This window comes from Muntiacus reevesi, chromosome 2 (genome assembly GCF_963930625.1).
Source record: "Muntiacus reevesi chromosome 2, mMunRee1.1, whole genome shotgun sequence".
Lineage (NCBI taxonomy): Eukaryota > Metazoa > Chordata > Mammalia > Artiodactyla > Cervidae > Muntiacus > Muntiacus reevesi.
The window spans coordinates 10418378-10437329 of NC_089250.1; the positions used below are offsets into that span (position 1 = coordinate 10418378).

General features: G+C 42.9%; 1 protein-coding gene and 1 pseudogene across 1 annotated transcript in view; both read left to right on the top strand.

The window, feature by feature from the left end:
- The window catches only part of LOC136157099 (ankyrin repeat domain-containing protein 26-like), a 94204-nt gene extending 90649 nt beyond the window's left edge, over positions 1-3555 (top strand). The window contains 1 exon segment of the mRNA XM_065919131.1: positions 1456-3555. Within this exon segment, the coding sequence (XP_065775203.1) occupies positions 1456-1579 (124 nt within the window). The 3' untranslated portion in view covers positions 1580-3555.
- Positions 3556-7170: 3615 nt separating this feature from the next.
- LOC136158989 (patched domain-containing protein 3-like) lies at positions 7171-18611 on the top strand (annotated as a pseudogene).
- The last annotated feature ends 341 nt before the right edge of the window (positions 18612-18952 follow it).

Below are 18952 nucleotides of genomic sequence, written 5' to 3' on the forward strand. Positions count from 1 at the left end.
CTGAAGGTCCTTTAAGGATATCAAACAGAGGTTTTAATTCCCCAATAGTGATTTTCAAATAGGGACGAATCCAATTAATATCTCCTAATAATTTCTGAAAATCATTCAATGTTTTCAAATTATCCTTACGAAGTTCCAATTTTTGAGCTTTAAAAGTCTCCCTTTCCAGTCTAAAACCTAGGTAAGAATAAGGTGGGCTATGTTGAACTTTCTCAGGAGCTATTTGAAGGCCATAGTGCTGTAAATCAGCCTGCAGGCCGGAAAAGGCAGATAAGCACTTCAAAGCCTACTTGTAGTCCATTTTTTCTATTTCTGTCCGCATAAGTTCCACGTTGTTTTCCAAACTCTGATTTTCATAACAAATAATCTCCCCAGAGAGGCAGGCCCTAGAGACCTGCTTCTAATCACTAGGAGGTAAATATTGACTATTTAAATTCTCAATGATGGACATAGTAAAAGGAGCAGTTGGTCCATACTGGGCACAGGCTTGTTTTAATTCTTTAATTTGTTTAAATGGCAGGGGTTCATAATACCTTCTTTGTTGAGCGTCTTCAAGGACGGGGAAAAGGATAGGAAATCCTTCCAAGGTTTCTCCCTGTTGCCTCGCCTGGCGAATTGCAAGTTGGAGGGGGGACAGTTCGGAGGTGCTTTTACAGATAATGCCTGTGCGGGAGCCTCAGACCCCTTTTACATATCAGCAATCGGTGGGTCTAATCCGGCAATAAGGGACGGAGGCTGCGATGGTAACTGATTAGAGGGACATAAGACTGGGAAAAAAGCTTTAGGTTAAGAGTATCAAGACGTTTAGTCACAGTTGTAAGCAATTCTTTAACCTCCCAAAAAGGGGATAAGCCCGCTTGTGTTTTAACAGCGGTTTTTTTCAGCAGCAAATAACTCCCACAGATCATCTGCTTGCTCAGCAGGGTCTAATTCAGAATCAGAGTCAGAGGAACTCTGTACAGGGGGGGTTTCTGCTGTATCAGAACCATGCTCCAAAGGAGGAGCAGTAGGCAACGTGGGAGGTTTGCCAATTATATTCTTTAACGCAGTCTCCAATTTTTTGCTTTCATTTTCAGGGTCTAAACAGTCTCTGATAAGTGTCCGTAATGAATAGGCATCTAACGGTACCTTCTCAGCCCCATGTAAAGAATAATACTGCTGAATTTGCTCCCCTACCTTCTTCCAAGTTTCTATATTCACAGTCCCATCCTCAGGAAACCAAGGACAAACTTCTTCTACAAACAACAAAAACTTTTCTAATTTATGTTTAGCAAGAGTAACTCCTCTTTCCTTTAACATAGTCTTAAGCATAGTTACAAAAAGCTCTCTACTACTACCTTGACCCATTGTTTATACTCTCGACTAAAAAACCCTCTCCGCCCTGAAAAAAGTCCGTACTCACGTTTCTTTTTCTTTCTTTTTTTTTTTTTTTTTCGGGATCCCCTCTGTACTCAGGTTTCAGCGGCTGCGACCCTGTAGTCCGATCGAGTCCGTGTTCAGGCGCCACCTGCCGGGACCAGCCGGCAAAATGAACAAGTCGCGATCGCAATGGCACGGAAGCCTGAGAAAGAAGAGCTGAAAGTAAAGAATGGGGTCGAGAGGGCTGAATGCTCTTTAGGCAAGTCAGCGATTTTATTGAGTAAAACAGCTACCTTTATACTAGTACAAGCAGAAAACATAGTTCATAAAAAATGCCATCTGGTGTTTGTCACATCAATACAATTCTTTGTCTTACGTGATTGCAGAAGCTTACATCTTGTTTTTGGCATTCCAAGATAAACCACTAAGTGAAGGTCACTACTATGTTTTTCTCAAGGAAGAACAAAGGAGACCCAGCAAATGTTTTACTACTTTATCATGGGGTGGCAGGACAGGGAATGGCCTCTTTCAAGGCTTTCCCAGGGCCTTTTTGGGCCTTAAGCAGGCCGGCTCCCCACAGGGAAACAGTAGAAACAGTGACAGACTTTATATTTTGGGCTCGAAAATCACTGCAGATGTTGACTGCAGCCATGAAATTAAAAGATGCTTGCTCTTTGGAAGGGAAGTTATGACCAATCTCGAAAGCATATTAAAAAGCAGAGACATTACTTTGCTGACAAAGGTCTGACCAGTCAAAGCTATGGTTTTTCCAGTGGTCACGTATGGATGTGAGAGTTGGACTATAAAGAGAGCTGAGCACTGAAAAATTGATGCTTTTGAACTGTGGTGTTGGGGACGACTCTTAAGACTCCCTTGGGTTGCAAGGAGATCCAACCAGTCCATCCTAAAGGAAATGAGTCCTGGAAGGACTGGAAGGACTGATGCTGAAGCTGAAACTCCAATACTTTGGCCATGTGATGGGAGGAACTGACTCTTGCAAAAAGACCCTGATGCTGGGAAAGATTGAAGGCAGGAGGAGAAGGGGATGACAGAGGATGAGATGGTTGCATACCACTATGGACTCAATGGACATGAGTTTGAGTAAACTCCAGGAGTTAGTGGTGGACAGGGAGGCCTGGCGTGCTGCAGTCCATGGGGTCGCAAAGAGTCAGACACGACTGAGTAACGGAACTGAACTGAACTGCTTCCATCAGGACCACAGTCACCTGCGTGGAGTCTGTTACGATCCGCTTTCCCCCACTTGGCTCTGGCTCTTCCTCCCTGTGATAATTCCAGTGACATTTCTAGCCCAGGTCCCTCTCCCAGGCCAGCCACATTTGTCCAGCCAGTGCATCCCCATCTCACTTCGGGGGCTAACAGGCCCCTCAGAGGACTGTGATCCTGCTGCCCCCCACACCCAGGAGGCAGCCCCGTCTTTCAGGGTTGCTGAGCTCAGATACCTGGTGTGACCAAATAGGACTCTATGTGGTTTTCCCAGGACAGACTCCTTCCCCTATATCCTCTGCTGTAGCCCTTCTCTGAAATATCTAGATTGACGGTCTCCGATGCATACTTCCTGAGTTGCTTTGCAGATGCTAAAGCCGACACCAAAGGGAAGAAGTTAACTACCTGGCGATCATGAGCACATTGCCCCGGAGCTCCTGGGGCCTAAAAATGTGTGTTAACTGTGCTACCTTACCATCCACCAGAACTGTGTGCCAGCTGATCATGCGCCCTGTGTCAGCTGCAGACAGACACTTGCCATGGGCACTTTCCATCTCCCTCTGCCAGGACTCAGTCATGTGCTGCTGTAGCTGTTGGTCTTCAGCATCCCCTGAAAGGAGCTCAGGGTGGAGAGCAGAAATAAGGCACTCTGTGCTCTGGGGAAGCAGGGAACTGGCAGGACTGGTCTTCAGGTAGATATTCTCAGGAGGTGATTTTATAAGCTCACTTCCTGTATCTCATCATATAGAACAATAAAATCCTTCATGGTGATGATGGTTTCTCATGGCTAGCAGAAGCTTCATGAGACTGGCAGAAACTTTCTATTAAAAAAAAATGTACTCGATTGCATGTATTCCTTCTTTACCAAAATCAAATCTATACTGTCCTTCCCCCCTGCCTCTATGGAGCAGTTTCGCTATCTCCCAGGCCACAGTCTTCATTTTGCCCAAATATAACTTAACTTGCAACTCTCACATTGTGCATTTTTTTAAGTTGACACCTGTGACCCCCCTCCCTCACTTGTCCTTTGCAATTGCTTTGCTGAAACCCTTGAAGGAGTTTGGGGTTTTAAATCACAAACCATCTGTCCTCTACATATTGCTGCTTTTACAATGAACATTTCACTTACCTTCACCACAGCCTGGTGTCAGAAGACCGGCTTTACTGCACTTGGGCGTGTGGACCCAAGTTGGGCATGGAAACACTGTGCCTCTCAGGCTCCCACTTCCATGTGCCTGAGTGACTGTCAGCCCCTCCTCCAGAACCTACGACAAGTCTCCACACTAATTCCCCCTGACACCCGCAGCCCTGGCCCAAGTCCAATACCCCCACCAGGCACTGACAACACACTAGGCCCCCATGGTGCATCTCATATGCCAACCCGATGCGGTATTTTGGAAACAAAAACAAGACCCATGATGCTCTCCTCCCTGTGATTTCCCCCTCACCTGATGAAGCCAGGCCTTGATCCATTCCAAGTGATTCCAGCATCCTCATTCTTCTGACAACCCACTGACAAGGCTGTTTGTGCCAGTCTATATGTGACCTTAGTAATCTCCTAAAATGAGGGCTACGTTATACATAGAAAATGGATTGAATGGTGGCCCCAAAGGATGTGTCCCCCAGAACATGTGACCAGGACTACCTCTGGGGAAAGTGTCTCTGTAGATGTGGTTAAGGATCTCGAGGTGAGAAGATCTTGGGTCGCAGTGGCCCTCAATCCAGCTAACAGCATCTTCACAAGAGACAAAAGAGGAGAGACACAACACAGAGGAGAAGCCACATGAAGATGAAGGCAGAGATAGCAGGGATGCAGCTGTAAGCCTGGGGATGCCTGGAACCCCAGAAGCTTGAAAAGACAGAACTCTATGCTGGAATCTCTGGAGGGACTCCAGCCCTGCAATACCTTGATCTCAGATGTTTGGTCTCTACCTATCTGTTGATGGGTACTTGACATATTTCTACATTTTCAGTTCAGTTCAGTCGCTCAGTCGTTTCTGACTCTTTGTGACCCCATGAATCACAGCACACCAGGCCTCCCTGTCCATCACCAACTCCCGGAGTTTATCCAAACTCATGTCCATTGAGTTGGTGATGCAATCCAACCATCTTCTCCTCTGTCGTCACCTTCCCCTCCTGCCCTCAATCTTTCCCAGCATCAGAGTCTTTTCCAATGAGTCAGCTCTTCACATTAGGTGGCCAAACTATTGGAGCTTCAGCTCTATCATCAGTCCTTCCATTACACACCCAGGACTGATCTCCTTTGGATGGACTGGTTGGATCTCCCTGCAGTCCGAGGGAACTCTATAGAGTCTTCTCCACACCACAGTTCAAAACCATCAATTCTTCAGTGCTCAGCTTTCTTTACAGTCCAATTCTAACATCCATACATGACTACTGGAAAAGCAATAGCCTTGACAAGACAGACCTTTGTTGACAAAGTAATGTCTCTGCTTCTTAACATGCTGGCTAGGTTGGTCATAACTTTCCTTCCAAGGAGTAAGCGTCTTTTAATTCCATGGCTGCAATCCCCATCTGCAGTGATTTTGCCGCCCCCAAAGATAAAGTCAGGCCCTGTTTCCACTGTTTCCCTATCGATTTGCCATGAAGTGATTGGACCGGATGCCATGATCTTAGTTTTCTGAATGTTGAGCTTTAAGCCAACTTTTTCACTCTCCTCTTTCATTTTCATCAAGAGGCTCTTTGGCTCTTCTTCACTTTCTGCCATAAGGGGGGTGTCATCTGCATATTTGAGGTTACTGATATTTCTCCCAGCAATCTTGATTCCAGTTTGTGCTTTGTCCAGTCCAGAGCTTCTCCTGATGTACTCTGCATCGAAGTTAAATAATCAGCGTGACAATATACAGCCTCGCTGCTGCTGCTGCTAAGTTGCATCAGACGCGTCCGACTCTGTGTGACCCCATAGATGGCAGCCCCCCAGGCTCCTCCATCCCTGGGATTCTCCAGGCAAGAGTACAGGAATAGGTTGCCATTGCCTTCTCCGATACAGCCTTGACATACTCCTTTTCCTATTTGGAACCAGCCTGTTCAGTTTTGACTGTTGCTTCCTGACCTGCATACAGGTTTCTCAAGAGGCAGTTCAGGTGGTCTGCTATTCCCATCTCTTTCAGAATTTTCCACAGATTATTGTGATCCACACAGTAAAGGCTCTGGCATAGTCAATAAAGCAGAAATAGATTTTTTTTTTCCTGGAACTCTCTGTTTTTTTCGATGATCAAGCTGATGTTGGCAATTTGATCTCTGATTTCTCTGCCTTTTCTAAAACCAGCTTGAACATCTGGAATTTCACGGTTCACGTATTGCTGAAGCCTGGCTTGGAGAATTTTGAGCATTACTTTACTAGCGTGTGAGATGATTGCAATTGTGCGGTCGTTTGTACATTCTTTGGCATTGCCTTTCTTAGGGATTGGAATGAAAACTGACATTTTCCAGTCCTGTGGCCACTGCTGAGTTTTCCAAATTTGCTGGCATATTGAGTGCAGCACTTTCATAGCATCATCTTTCAGGATTTGAAATAGCTCAACTGCAATTCCATCACCTCCACTAACTTTATTCACAGTGATGCTTCCTAAGGCCCACTTGACTTCACATTCCACGATGTCTGGCTCTAGGTGAGTGATCACACCGTCATGATTATCTGGGTCATAAAGGTCTTTTTTGTACAGTTCTTCTGTGTATTCTTGCCACCTCTTCTGAATATCTTCTGCTTCTGTTAGGTTCATACCATTTGTGTCCTTTATTGAGCCCATCTTTGCATGAAATGTTCCCTTGATATCTCTAATTTTCTTGTAGAGATCTCTAGTCTTTCCCATTCTATTGTTTTCCACTATTTCTTTGCATTTTTCGGTGAGGAAGGCTTTTTTATTCTACATTTTGTCTATAGTGAATAATGCTGCAGTGAAGCGTAGAGTTCAAATCTGTTTAAGGCCATTTTCAGTTCTTTGCAGTATATACCTAGGAGTGGAATTAGTGGGTTGTATGATAATCTACTGGTTAGCTTTTTGAAGAAGCATCAAACTATTTTTCACAGAGGCTACACCATACTATATCCCACCAGCAATGTATAAGTTTTCCAATTTCTCCACATTTTACCCGTGATTATCTTTTTAATGTTTGTATTGGTTATTTGTGTATCTTATTTGGGGCTCCCCAGGTGCCGCAGAGGTAGAGAATCTGCTTGCCAGTGCAGGAGATGCAAGTGACTTGGTTTTGATCCCAGTGTTGGACAGATGCACTGGAGAAGGAAACGGTAACCCACTTCAGTATTCTTGTCTGAAAATTTCATGAACAGAAGAGCTTGGTGGCTAGGGGTCACAAGGAATCAGACAGCTGAGTGACTGGGGTTACATGCATATCCTCTATGGAGAACTGTCTATTCAAGTCCTTTGCCCTCTTTTTGGCTGTGCCACAAGGCTCGCAGAATCTTATTTCCCCGACCAATGGTTGAACTTGGGCCCCGGCCCTTGGCAGTGAAAGACCACTGGACTACCAGGGAATTCCCACCTTTGTTCATGTTTAGTGAAGTTGTTTGTCCCTTTGTTGTTGATTTCTGTTGTTGATGAGTAGATGTCGTAGATATAAAATCCTTACCAAGTTATATAATTTGCAAATATTTTCTCTCACTCTCGAGATTATCTCTTTACTTTCTTGATAATGCCCTTGAATATACAAAGATTTTAATTAAGATGAAATTCAACTTATTTAGTTTTTTTTTTTTTTTTTTACCTGTGTTTTTGGTGTTATATGTAAGCTTCCATCAGCAAGTAAGGTTGTGTGCATTTACTTTGTTTCCTTCAAGAGTTTTATGGTTTTAGCTGCAATATTTAGGTGGTTGCGAATTTTAATCATAGTTGTATATGATGTGAAGTAGGGGTCCAACTTCATTCTTGTACATATGGAAATCCAGTCATCCAAGTGCCATTTGTTGAAGAGACTACTCTTTCCCAGTTGATTGGATTTGGCATCCTTGTCAAAAATCAATGGGCTATAGATATATGGATTTATTTCTAGAGGCTCAGTTCTACTCCATTGGCCTATATGTCCGTCCATATACTAGTACCACTCTGTTTTAAATACTGTAGCTTTGTTACGTGTTTTGAAATCTGGAAATCTCAGTTGTCCATTTCTTTTTTCTTTTAAGGTTATTCTGGAATATCCAGGGCTCCTTTAATTCCATATGTATCTGCATGTTGACCTATACATTTCTGAAAAAAAGCTGTTGAAATTTTGGTAGAGATTGTGATTAATGTGTAGATCACCTTAGGCGAGGTTGTCATTTTTGACAATATTAAGTCTTCCTCCCCATGGACTGTGAAAGTCTTTCCGTTATTTTAGGTCTTCTTTAGTTTCTTTCACCAATGTTTTGTAGTTTTCCATGTACCAGTCTTTCACTTCTTTGTTTAACAGTGTTCCTAAGTACTTCATTATTTTAAACACTAAAGGAAATCACGTTCTTCATTTCTTTTTGGGATTGTTCATTGTACATGGAAACAACTGAAAACTATGTGCTGATCTTGTATCTTGCAACTTTACTGAATTTGTTTACTAACTTGACTAGCTTCCTTTGGAATCACTGGAGTTTTCATACATATGATCATATAATCTATAAAAAGATATAGTTAAAATTCTTGCTTTCCAGTTTGAATTTCTTTATTTTTTTTATTAGTTGGAGGCTAGTTACTTCACAACATTTCATGAATTTCTTTAATTTCAACGTCCTATCTAATTACTCTGATTAGCACTTCTAGTACATCTTTGAATATCACTGATGAAAGTGGGCATCCTTATCTTGTTCCTGATCTTAGAGGGAAAGATTTCTTTTTCTCACCATTGAGTATAATGTTAGCTGTGCAGTTTTCATAATTGCCTTTATAATTTTGAGGAACTTTCCTTCCATTCTTTGTTTTTGAGAGTTTCTAATCATGAAAAGACATTGAGTTTTGTCAAGTGCCTTTTCTGTACCTTTTGAGAGATTTATATGGTTTTTTATCCTTTGTTCAGAAAGTGCTATATTACATTGATTGATACTCCCATGTTGAACCACTCTTCCATTCCTGGGTAAATCCCACATGGTCATGATGTATACTCGTTTTAATATGCTTATTGAATTGTGTTTGCTCGAATTTTGTTGAGGATGTTTGTATCCATATTTATAAGAAGTATTATCTGTAGCTTCCTTGTGATATCTTAGTCCGAATTGATATCAGTGTAACAGGGCCCCATCAAAAGAGTTAGGAAGTGTTCCCTTCCTTTCAGTTTTTTTCAAATAGTCTTTGTTTTCTGTTATCAGGATAGGCACTCCTAGCCTCTTTTGGTTAGTACTCATAGGGAGTATCTATTTCATTCCTCTTATCTTTCAATCTATTTAAGTCTTTGGATCTAAAGGGAATCTCTTGTAAGTAGCATATAGTTGAATCATGCTGTTTTATCCATTCAGACAACATCTGCCTTTTGATTGGAAAGTTTAATCTGTTTAGATTTAAAATAATTGCTGACAAGGAAGCACTTCCTTCTATTGTTTGGGTGTTTATATTATGTATATATTGTAGCTTATTATCCTTCATTTCCTCCACTGATGCCTTTTTTGGGGGGCAAACCCAGACCCCAACAGTGAAAGGACCAAGGAGTCCTAACCACTGGACCACCAGGATTCTCCTGATTTATGCTTTCTCCAATGTGTAGTTTGTTTTTCTAGTGAACTGTTTTGATTGGTCATTTTGCTGCCAGCGATGCCCAAGTCCGCCTGAGCAGTGGAATCACATGTACAAATTTTTAGACACAGGGATTCTGCAACTTCTTTACAAACTAGCTCAGAGTCTGCAGAGCTATGTTCCAGGATTGCGCGAATCTAAAGTTCTAAGATTCTCCTAAGTCATTCTGATAAACTGCTTAACCAAAGTCCTTCTTGGGGACTAGGAAATCTGCAATTGTTTTCACTAGTGTTCTATATACATGTCTTCCCTTCCATTGCCTATTGAACATTAAAATAAAGTTCATTTAGAGAGTCAATACAGCAACTAGTCAAAGTCAAATAATCCCTCTAGCCGATAATATACTTCACTCCCCCCATCCTCTGAAAAATTTATACCAACAATCCAGAAACCTGAAAGAGGGAATAGAGCTAAAAATGTTATAGGTAGCTTCTATCCTGTTAATCTTTCTGATTTCAAGGTTCATCTGTGGTACTTTTAACTTAAACGCCTGTAAACCAAGGTTGTTGCTTTAAGAAAGTATTGGTTGTAATCAAATTTTTTTCTGTAATCAAAACAAAATACTCTGTGTGTGTGTGCGTGTGTGTGTTGATTTGGGGCCCTGAGTTTAACTGATAACACCAGCAGTTTGAGAAAAAGTGAAATATAGACACACATAGCTGTTTTAATAAGAGGAAAATTTAGTTATTTTAATGTGGCCTTGCACGAACAAGGTCTTAGTTATATTCTTGCTCTTTGGGAACCATTAGCTCCACTTCCATAGTTGACTTTGCTAGTCTTCAAGCCAAACTTAATTTCGCTCTTATAGTATAAGTTTCCAGAGGCAGTTATCAGTCATTTGTTTTGAAGAAGTTAGCAGTGAAGTAAAACAGAAACCTAGAGATTGTCGTCAATATTTTAAGACGGGAAGTTGTGCTTGTTGGGGAGTTAAAGTATTGAATCCAGTCTTTTTAAAATGCTGTGTATATATTCCCATTTTTGTTGGTCCAACCAAGAAACAAGCATAAGGTGTTATTCAAAATGGAGTACATGTTACTTTTTTTTTTTTCATAATTAGTAGTCACCTTTCTGGGGCTTCCCCGGTGGCTCAGTGGTAGAGAATCCACCTTCAATGCAGGAGATGCAGGTTTGATCCGTGGGTGGGGAATATCCCCTAGAGGGAGGGCATGGAAACCTACCCCACTAATTGTGCCTGGAGGCTCCTATGGACAGAGGAGCCTGTGGGCTAGGGTCCATAGGGTCACAAACAGTCGGACATGACTGAATTGACTGAGCGCGTGTGCGCGCGGGCACACAAACACACACACACACACACACACACACACACACACACACACACACACACAGCCTCTCTTCTAGGACACACATCTCTAGCAGAGGAGAACCACAGAAATCTTTTAGAAGAAAGCTTTCATTCTTTTTGTTAGTCACAATATATATTAAACCAGCTTTGACATACAGGAGATACTTAGGATTGTGTTTATGGCTAACTGGACTCATAAGTGGGTGAGAAGATACCTAGCCATTGGGCACTTTCATACTGCTTACTTCCATTCAAGCTCCTTTGAAGATCAGAGTGGAATTAGCTCTTTGCAGTGCTTTAGTATATCTTTGTGGTTTTGAGAGTCCAGTCCGTGGATTCATGTTTGGCTCGCTGCATAAGAAGCAATCAGTATAGCTTGCTAACAGCACACATTCCCAACTTTTCTGTCCACGCCTCCCCCCTCCCCATCTTCTGTTCAGTTGGTCTGGGTTAGTTCCTGGAAATTAAAGTTCTCCAGCAGGCAGGTATGGGAAATATTCTGCAAGAGGCCTCTGAAGAGGTGTTCGAGTCAAGAATGCTATGAATTGCTGGAATTTCAGTACGGAAGCTACCACCACAAGTTCCATGACTTCTCCCTCCAAATTTACAGGTGTGACTGTGTATGAAACAAAATGTGGACCACAGCCTTTGGAGTCATTTCTGCTGCCTTGGCAGTGGTGAGTGGCTTTGGCCTGATGTTGTACATTGGGGTGCCACTTCTGATCATAGTTGCAAATTCGCCATTTCTTATTCTAGGCGAGTAAAACAAAGCACGAGGCTGCACACTGTGTATGTGGGGGTGTGGGGTGGGTAAAGGAAGGGTATTGTGTTAGATTAGGCAAAATAGTTATATATAGGTGACTCTACAGATCCACAATGAGGAATCAGGAGAAAAAGAAAATCAAATGGAATTGCGTGCCTTTCAGTTCAGTCACTCAGTCTTGTCCAACTCTTTGTGAACCCATGGACTGCAGCACGCCAGGCCTCCCTGTCGTCACCCACTCCCGGAATTTACCCAAACTCATGTCCATTCAGTCGGTGATGGCATCCAAACATCTCATCCTCTGTCTTATGTGCCTTTAAGAGTTGGAAAAATCTAGTACCCCAAATGGAAAACACAGACCAGGGACATGAACAAGTAGTTCACACACACACACCCCCATGCACAAACACACACAGAATCCAAAACACTAGTCATTGAAAATATAAGAAAGAAATATTTGATCTTTCCATTAATCAAGGGATGCAAATTAAACCAAAAGTGAGACACCTTGTCTTTTTATTAGATTAATGAATATTACAGCAAGACTGAAGATTTGGGGAAGGTTGTATGCAAATAAACACACATTCTGCTGAGGGAAATTTGTAAATTGGTACACGTTTAAAATATAACTTTGGGGCTTCCCTGGTGGTTTGGTGGTAAAGAATCTGCCTGCCAACGCAAGAGACACAGATTTGATGCCTGTTCCAGGAAGATCTCACATGCCCTGGAGCCACTAAGCCCAAGTACTGCAACTATTGAGCCTGTGCCCTAGAGCCTGGGAGCCACGACTACTGAAGCCGAGTGCCCTAGAGCCTGCGCTCTGCAAAGACAGAAGCCATTACAATGAAAAGCGTGCACCCCGCAGCTAGAAGGTAGCTCCCACTCACCGCAGCTAGAGAAAAGCCAGTGCTGCCGCAAAGACCCACCACTGCCAAAAGTAAAGAAAGAAGTAAAATAAATAAATAAATAAATAAAAATTAAAAAAAATAAAAAAATAAAAAAAATAAATAAAATATAACTTTGCAACAAATCAAAAGACTTAAAAATTTAAAATGGAATCTGACCTGCCAACTCCACTTCTGGGAATTTGTCCTAATTATTGGACAGGTGCTCACAAAATAGAATAAGGATGTTCATTTCAGTGTGATTTAGAATAGGAAAAAACAAGAACAGGCTAACTGTATGATAGCTTATGGTGAATGATGTTGGATTCGTGATCTCCAAAGAATATTTAGCTTCTTCTCTTCCAGGGACCAGGCTTGATCACTCAAGAGCTTTTGTGTGGCAGAGCTTTGTTAAAGTATAAAAAGGGACAGAGAAAGCTTCTGACATAGACATCAGAAGGGGAGGCAGAGCGCCCCCCTAGCTAGTCTTATCAAGGCCTTATATACTTTTATCAGACCCACTCCCACAACACATCTTAAATGAACAAGATTAGAATGAACAACAGAAAGATCTTGCCAGACCCACTCCCATGATACACATTTGAGGTGACGAGAGTAGTGAGAAGGCTCCTGTTAAGGAGAAACAGGTCCTCAAGCAAGACGCACTGTCATAGTCACTAAGACAATGCAATGCAGAAAAGGCCGTTTGTCATTTTCTCCTTGGGAGCCTCAGACCACTTTCTCCTTCTCGGGGGCTCTGGACTCCTTTCTCCTCCTCGGGGGCCCTGGCCGTCTTATCAACCTACCTAGGAATTGACTCTCTCATTCCCCCCATTTCTTTTAGGAGGATCATGCTGCCAAGGGAAAGGGCCATCGTTTTCATTCCATAACTACGTCCTGCTGTTGAGGGGCATTGTCCCTAAGTTGTCGAGACAATATATTCTCCTAACCGTCATATTGAGGGTCTCTGCTCCAGCAGCCCCGAGTAATAGTTGGAGGAGGCTGTGGCACTTGTAGGAGCCTGGACAACCATTTGTAACTTACAAGCTTACAGATGGTTAGAAACAAACCCCATTTTACAGTTATAAATGTAAGGCAAAATACCCATCAAACCAAGTTAAAACATAATCAAAATTAAAAGTCACATTATGTCCATAGTTACATCAGTCCATTTTAGGGTTGTTAGATGTCATCAGATCAAGACGAGACATCATATACAATTGCTGTCAGTGCAGGTATTTGCAGAGCTGAAGAAACTCCTTTCCTTGAAGTGGAGGAACCCACCATGCAATGCCTTTCCCTGACTAGGAGGTTGAAAAGTTGAAAGCTGAGTCACATAGTTAATTCTAAGGTTTCAGGATCTATGACAATATCTGTGCATGAAAACAGTCTCGTAGAGACAGTCCCTTCTTCTTAGGGGCAGTTCAAGCCCTCGTTGAAGTCATGGGTAAAACTTTAAACCAACTGTCCTGGGTTTCCTGAGTTAGCTTACATGGATGTCCTTCAATAACGGCATTAGCCTTCTCAACCTTTCCTGAAGATTGGGGTCTCCAGGAACAGGGTATGTAATATTCTATTCCTAGAACTTGTGACACCCCTTGAGTTACAGTAACTTTAAGACAGAGCATTGTTGCTCTGAACTTTAGAGTGTGAGATCCCACTTACATCATGAGAAGTCCGTACAGTAAGGTTTCGCCCATTCCTTAACCTCAGGATTAGTGGATACTGCTTTTGATGTGAAAATAGGTGAGGGGTTTTGAGCTTGATAACAACAGGAACAGCATTTTGTGCTCAATTCACAGTTTTTCCATCAGCCCACACTCTAGGATTTACATTTTGTTCACTTAAGAAGGCTCCATATTCATGAAAACAGAGGCCTGGACCATGTTCAGTATATGCCTCCCTAGAAGGGGCGAGGGAGACTCCAGCTTGATCAGAACCTCGTGAGAAAAACAGCATGGAGCCCTAGTTGCAACTTAAAAGATGACTGAAATAATAGCATTTGGCTCATCCTGACAGTCCCATTACAGTAGTGGATCAGGAGGAAAGCAGACGAGGGGCTTCAGTGAGCACAGAGAAAGTTGCCCCACTGTCCAAAAGAAAATAAATCGACTGCTCCACCCCCCCCCCCCGCCAGAGTTATTAATCCCCAGGGTTCCACAGGTGTAATTAGAATGGGAGCTCGTGTAGGGACCCCCAGGCACTTTCAGTCCCAATTGCCTTGAGGGTCCAACCTCTGGCGCTTATGTCTCAGAGGGTAATCTCTCCTCAGGTGTGGTCATTTTATAGACCCGGACATGGAACCAGGTACAGCTTAGATGCCTCTCCGTTCCACCGTAATAACAAGTCCACCCCTTCTCACCTCAGATACTCGGGGCACTTTTCAGTCTGTTTCAGAGTGGATCTAACAGCCATTGTTGGGGCTTGAATCTTTTGCCAGGTTTTTTTTTGTTTGTTTCTTTTTTTTTTCCTTCTACTTTCCTCCCCGTATTCTTTACCATGATATTCCAGCTGAACCAGCTGTGACAGTTTTTCAAAGACTGATTTGGTCCAAAGGTCTGTTTTCATAACTTATGGCAGAAACCTGTAGTTGACTGAGTGAGAAATCTATCTTTCAGATTATTCCTTCCTCTGTACTTTTGGGATCAAAGTCAGCAAACTTGCGGAGAGCTTCTTGTAGTCTATCTAGGAATTTATCAGGAGATTTCTTCTCTCCCTGTTCTGTGTCAGCCAACTTAGCATAGTTTAAAGTCCTAGTGTGCACTCGCTTGAGTCCTTCAAGAATACACCTGGCAAAGTGGTTCTGATCCCACCTTCATTTAGGCATGCTATAGTCACAGTCTGGCTCATCATGGGAACTGCTTGGCTCCTAGGAGGGAGGAGGGCTATTTTGTGTTCCCTCCTTCCCCATGTCTCATGCTTAAGCCATTCATCTCCAAAAATAGTAGCTTCTCCCAAAACTCGAGTTCTCGAGTCAGGAGTCAGCATCTGTCCCAAGACATGTTACATCTCTCCGAGTAAGGCCATAAAGTTAGTCATGTAAAGGCTTCTATGAATTGGGACTGTTTCAGTTTCTACTGAGACTGAGGCAACCCCTTCTGGAAGGGTGCCCTGACTCAGCCTGTTTAGTTGGGAGCCCCAGATACAGGGGCAAAGTAAGAGAAGAGGAGGCAGCTGAAGGTTTCACACTAAAATCTGCACCCTTAGGACATAAGTCTGGCACGTCTCACAGCGAGATACAGAGCAACACATATGGCCCTTCTACCCATTTCTCTTGTTTTCTGCAGAACTGATCTAACTGTAAAAGAATATTATAATTGAGACCCTTCAGCTGACCAGTCTTCCCCATCTTCCAAAGGATACCATGGTCATTCGATATCAAACAAAATGACCAGGCATGTCTTTTTTAAACTCTGAGAGTCAAATTTATCCCTGTTTTGAAAATACGATTTTAAAGAGGTAGTTCTGGATCTGCTAGCTCCCATCTGTAAGAGAGAAAAAAGCAGCACCCACAGCCGTGGCTTCTTTCCACCGGAGGTGTCCCTCCCTGCTCTAGATGGAGGTGTAGACAGACGTTTCGTTGAAGCTTTCCTTCCCTGGTTGGTCTTAGTCTGTCCCTTACCGACACAGGTGACTTACCCGTCCCTCCCGGTTCAAGCACTGAGGTGGGGTGGAGATGCACCAGGGGTAGACCTGATGGCATCCCAGACTGATGTCCAGTTCCTCACCATTAAGACCTTTGTCTGATTTTCCTTCCTCCTCTGATGCCACCTGGGGTGGAGCAGAGTAGCTTTCCTGGAACGTTTCCCAAGCTAGTTTTCTAGGGGAGGCATCCATGTTCCACGTGCCTGTGCACATTCCCGAGTACAGTCCTGACCACAATAGAAGCTTTGAGTTATAAAGAGATGAACAAAAAATCCAAGATATCTCTTCTGAGTGTCACCACACCAGTATATGTGATAGCAAAAGGGGGAGTGGAGGGTCAGCCAGCGAGGAAAAAGTGATTTCGGTCCTCAAGTTACTAGGGCCAATCCGTCCAGTTCATTCCCACAGATTCCACAAAAGGAATATCTAGGGAGTTGAGACACAGCCGTTGGAGAGCTTTCTCTGGTCTGCTAAGAGCTAGCACTACCAAAGGAAGCCCACCACAATTCCAAGCTGACCAGATCCTGCAATTCCCGATCTGTGTATTCAAAAATCTCATGGTCACCAGCAAGGCTTCTACCCACATAGATCAGAGGCACAGCCATGACAAAGACTTACTTTTAGGACTCTGGACCCTGAGGCAGCCAGCCAAAAGAATGACCTCTAGCCTGAGAGACGTTCCTGGAACTAGAGCTCCGCCTTGCTCCCAAACGTGCTCTTGTAACTTCCAGCTCCTAGCAAGGCTAGGCGCTTCCATCCATATAGTTTGAGGTCTAAGTAAAAGTACAGAGTAACGGCATGGATCACAAGTCCCTTGAAAGTTTATGATCCGACAGGTTAGGTTAGTAGTTCTAATTCCCCGGGCAATTATGGAATGGTCAAAGAGACCAGGGAAAGGTGACCGAGAAAGGAAAATTTGGTCCAGACGCGTCGCCCATTTCTGGCCCTTCCCCTCGCAGGGATGTTGGGTGTCTCTTGGCATTGGGAAGTCGGTATATAAACCCTGACAAGGCTTCCATTTTGGGGTCTGGCTTCCGTCATTATAAGGCACCACAAAACCCCAGTGCAGGACTCATCACTTGCTTTGCACAGGACATGACATTCATTCACACAAGCACACCGCAAGATCAGTGAGACCTTGACAGGCAAAGAAAACTCTTTGAGTTGATCTTGTTAATGTTAAAGGGATGTTTAAAAAATGCGGAGACTGTCTCTTTCTCTAACAGGTGTTGGAGTCGATGACATGTTTATCATGATTTCTGCCTGCTAGAAGACCAGCCTCACGGATAGTATAAGCGAGCCAATGTCCAATGTCTATTCAAAAGTGGCAGTATCCATTACAATCACCACCATCACCAATGTCCTGACCTTCTATAAAGGAATTATGACCTCTTTCATAATAATAAAGAGAACCCGACCTCTTTCACGTCCATACAATACTTTTGCATTTATATAGGAACAATCCTGCTCCCTTGTTATTTTCATAACATCATCTGTTTTGGAGCATTTATGGCCATGGATGGGAAAAGAGAAGTAGTCTGTCTATGGTGACTGAAGAAGCAGGAAACTCCTGACCAAAACTGTTCCTCATTAAAAAAGTCCTTTTGCCTCCCAGGTAATTTTCTCCAAGATGAACATAAAGCTGATATCCATCCAATTAATCTATTCCTTTTTCAATTAATTTTTTTACTGAAGGATAATTGCTTTACAGAATTTTGTTGTTTTCTGTCAAACCTCAACATGAGCCAGCCATAGGTATACAAATATCACCTCCCTTTTGAAACTCCCTCCCAACCCCACCCCTCTATGTTGATTCAGAGCCCCTGTTTGAGTTTCCTGAGCCATACAGCAAATTCCTGTTGGCTATCTATTTTACATATGGAATCCAGTGAATCTGTTCTTTAGAGAACATTTTAGTCCTTTTCTCACAAGCACCGAGTCCAAGTTTTTTGCAGTGCTCCTATACTTCGTACATCATAAGTGTATATATGGGTGTTTCTGAGTGCAGGAAGGTTTAGACCTCTGAAATTTGGCAAGGGACGACTCCTACACCACACAATATTGTAATGTAGAAGAAGACTATTTTTCAAGTTGTGGTCCCAGGGTTATGGTTATCATTACTGAGATTCTTGACTACTGGGATAAAGATACTAGGCAACAATTGGCAAAATGTCTGGCAGATTTTGAAAACAGTGAGTATATATATATAAATCTTACAGAATTTTGGTTATGAGAATATATAAGATATATGGGAAACCTCCATCACGATATAAATGATAAGACAGATTTTCTAAGCAATAAATGCACTTTTTAAAAGGAATTTCCACTTTTTCTGTATAACATTCATATTACATCATCACAGGAAATCATTTGTTCCCAGGCCTTCATTCAAACCATGAGTATGTCTTCTTCAACTAATAAGAAACTGATATTACACCAGTTCCGAGACATGGCCAAGAAGTGTGAAGTTCCCCTAATGGTATACAACCAGGTTTTCACATATTTGGATCAGTATTCTGCAATATTAGAAAACACTGTTCAAAATGTGACTGTTGCATCAACAGCAATGGTCATTGTTTTCTTGTGGTTAATTCCTCATCCCCTGTGTTCTTTGTGGGTAACTTTTGCAATTGCTTCTGTGATTATAGGCCTCATGGGTTTTATGGCCTTCTGGAATGTCAATCTCAATTCCATAGCCATGATTAATCTTGTCATTTGTATAGGGTTTTCCTTTGACTTTTCTGCTCACATTTGCTATGTGTTTGTTTCCAGTTCAGACCCTTCAGTAAACTGAAAAACTGCCGGGAGCCGTTACGGGAGGTCCCGCCCGTGACAAGGTCATGAAGAAAATACCGGGCAGGCAAGGCTGTCAGGGACCCCATCCATGACGAGGTCACGAGGAAGAGACCTGACAGGCAAGGCCGTCTAGGATAAGGGACCCTCCAGGTTGACCTCAGCCTCTACCCCACCTTGTATCCTCCCCCCTTTTTCTGCTGTTGTTCTTGTTTGCCCTGTTGCAGAATCTTGTCTTGCCTGCCAAGAG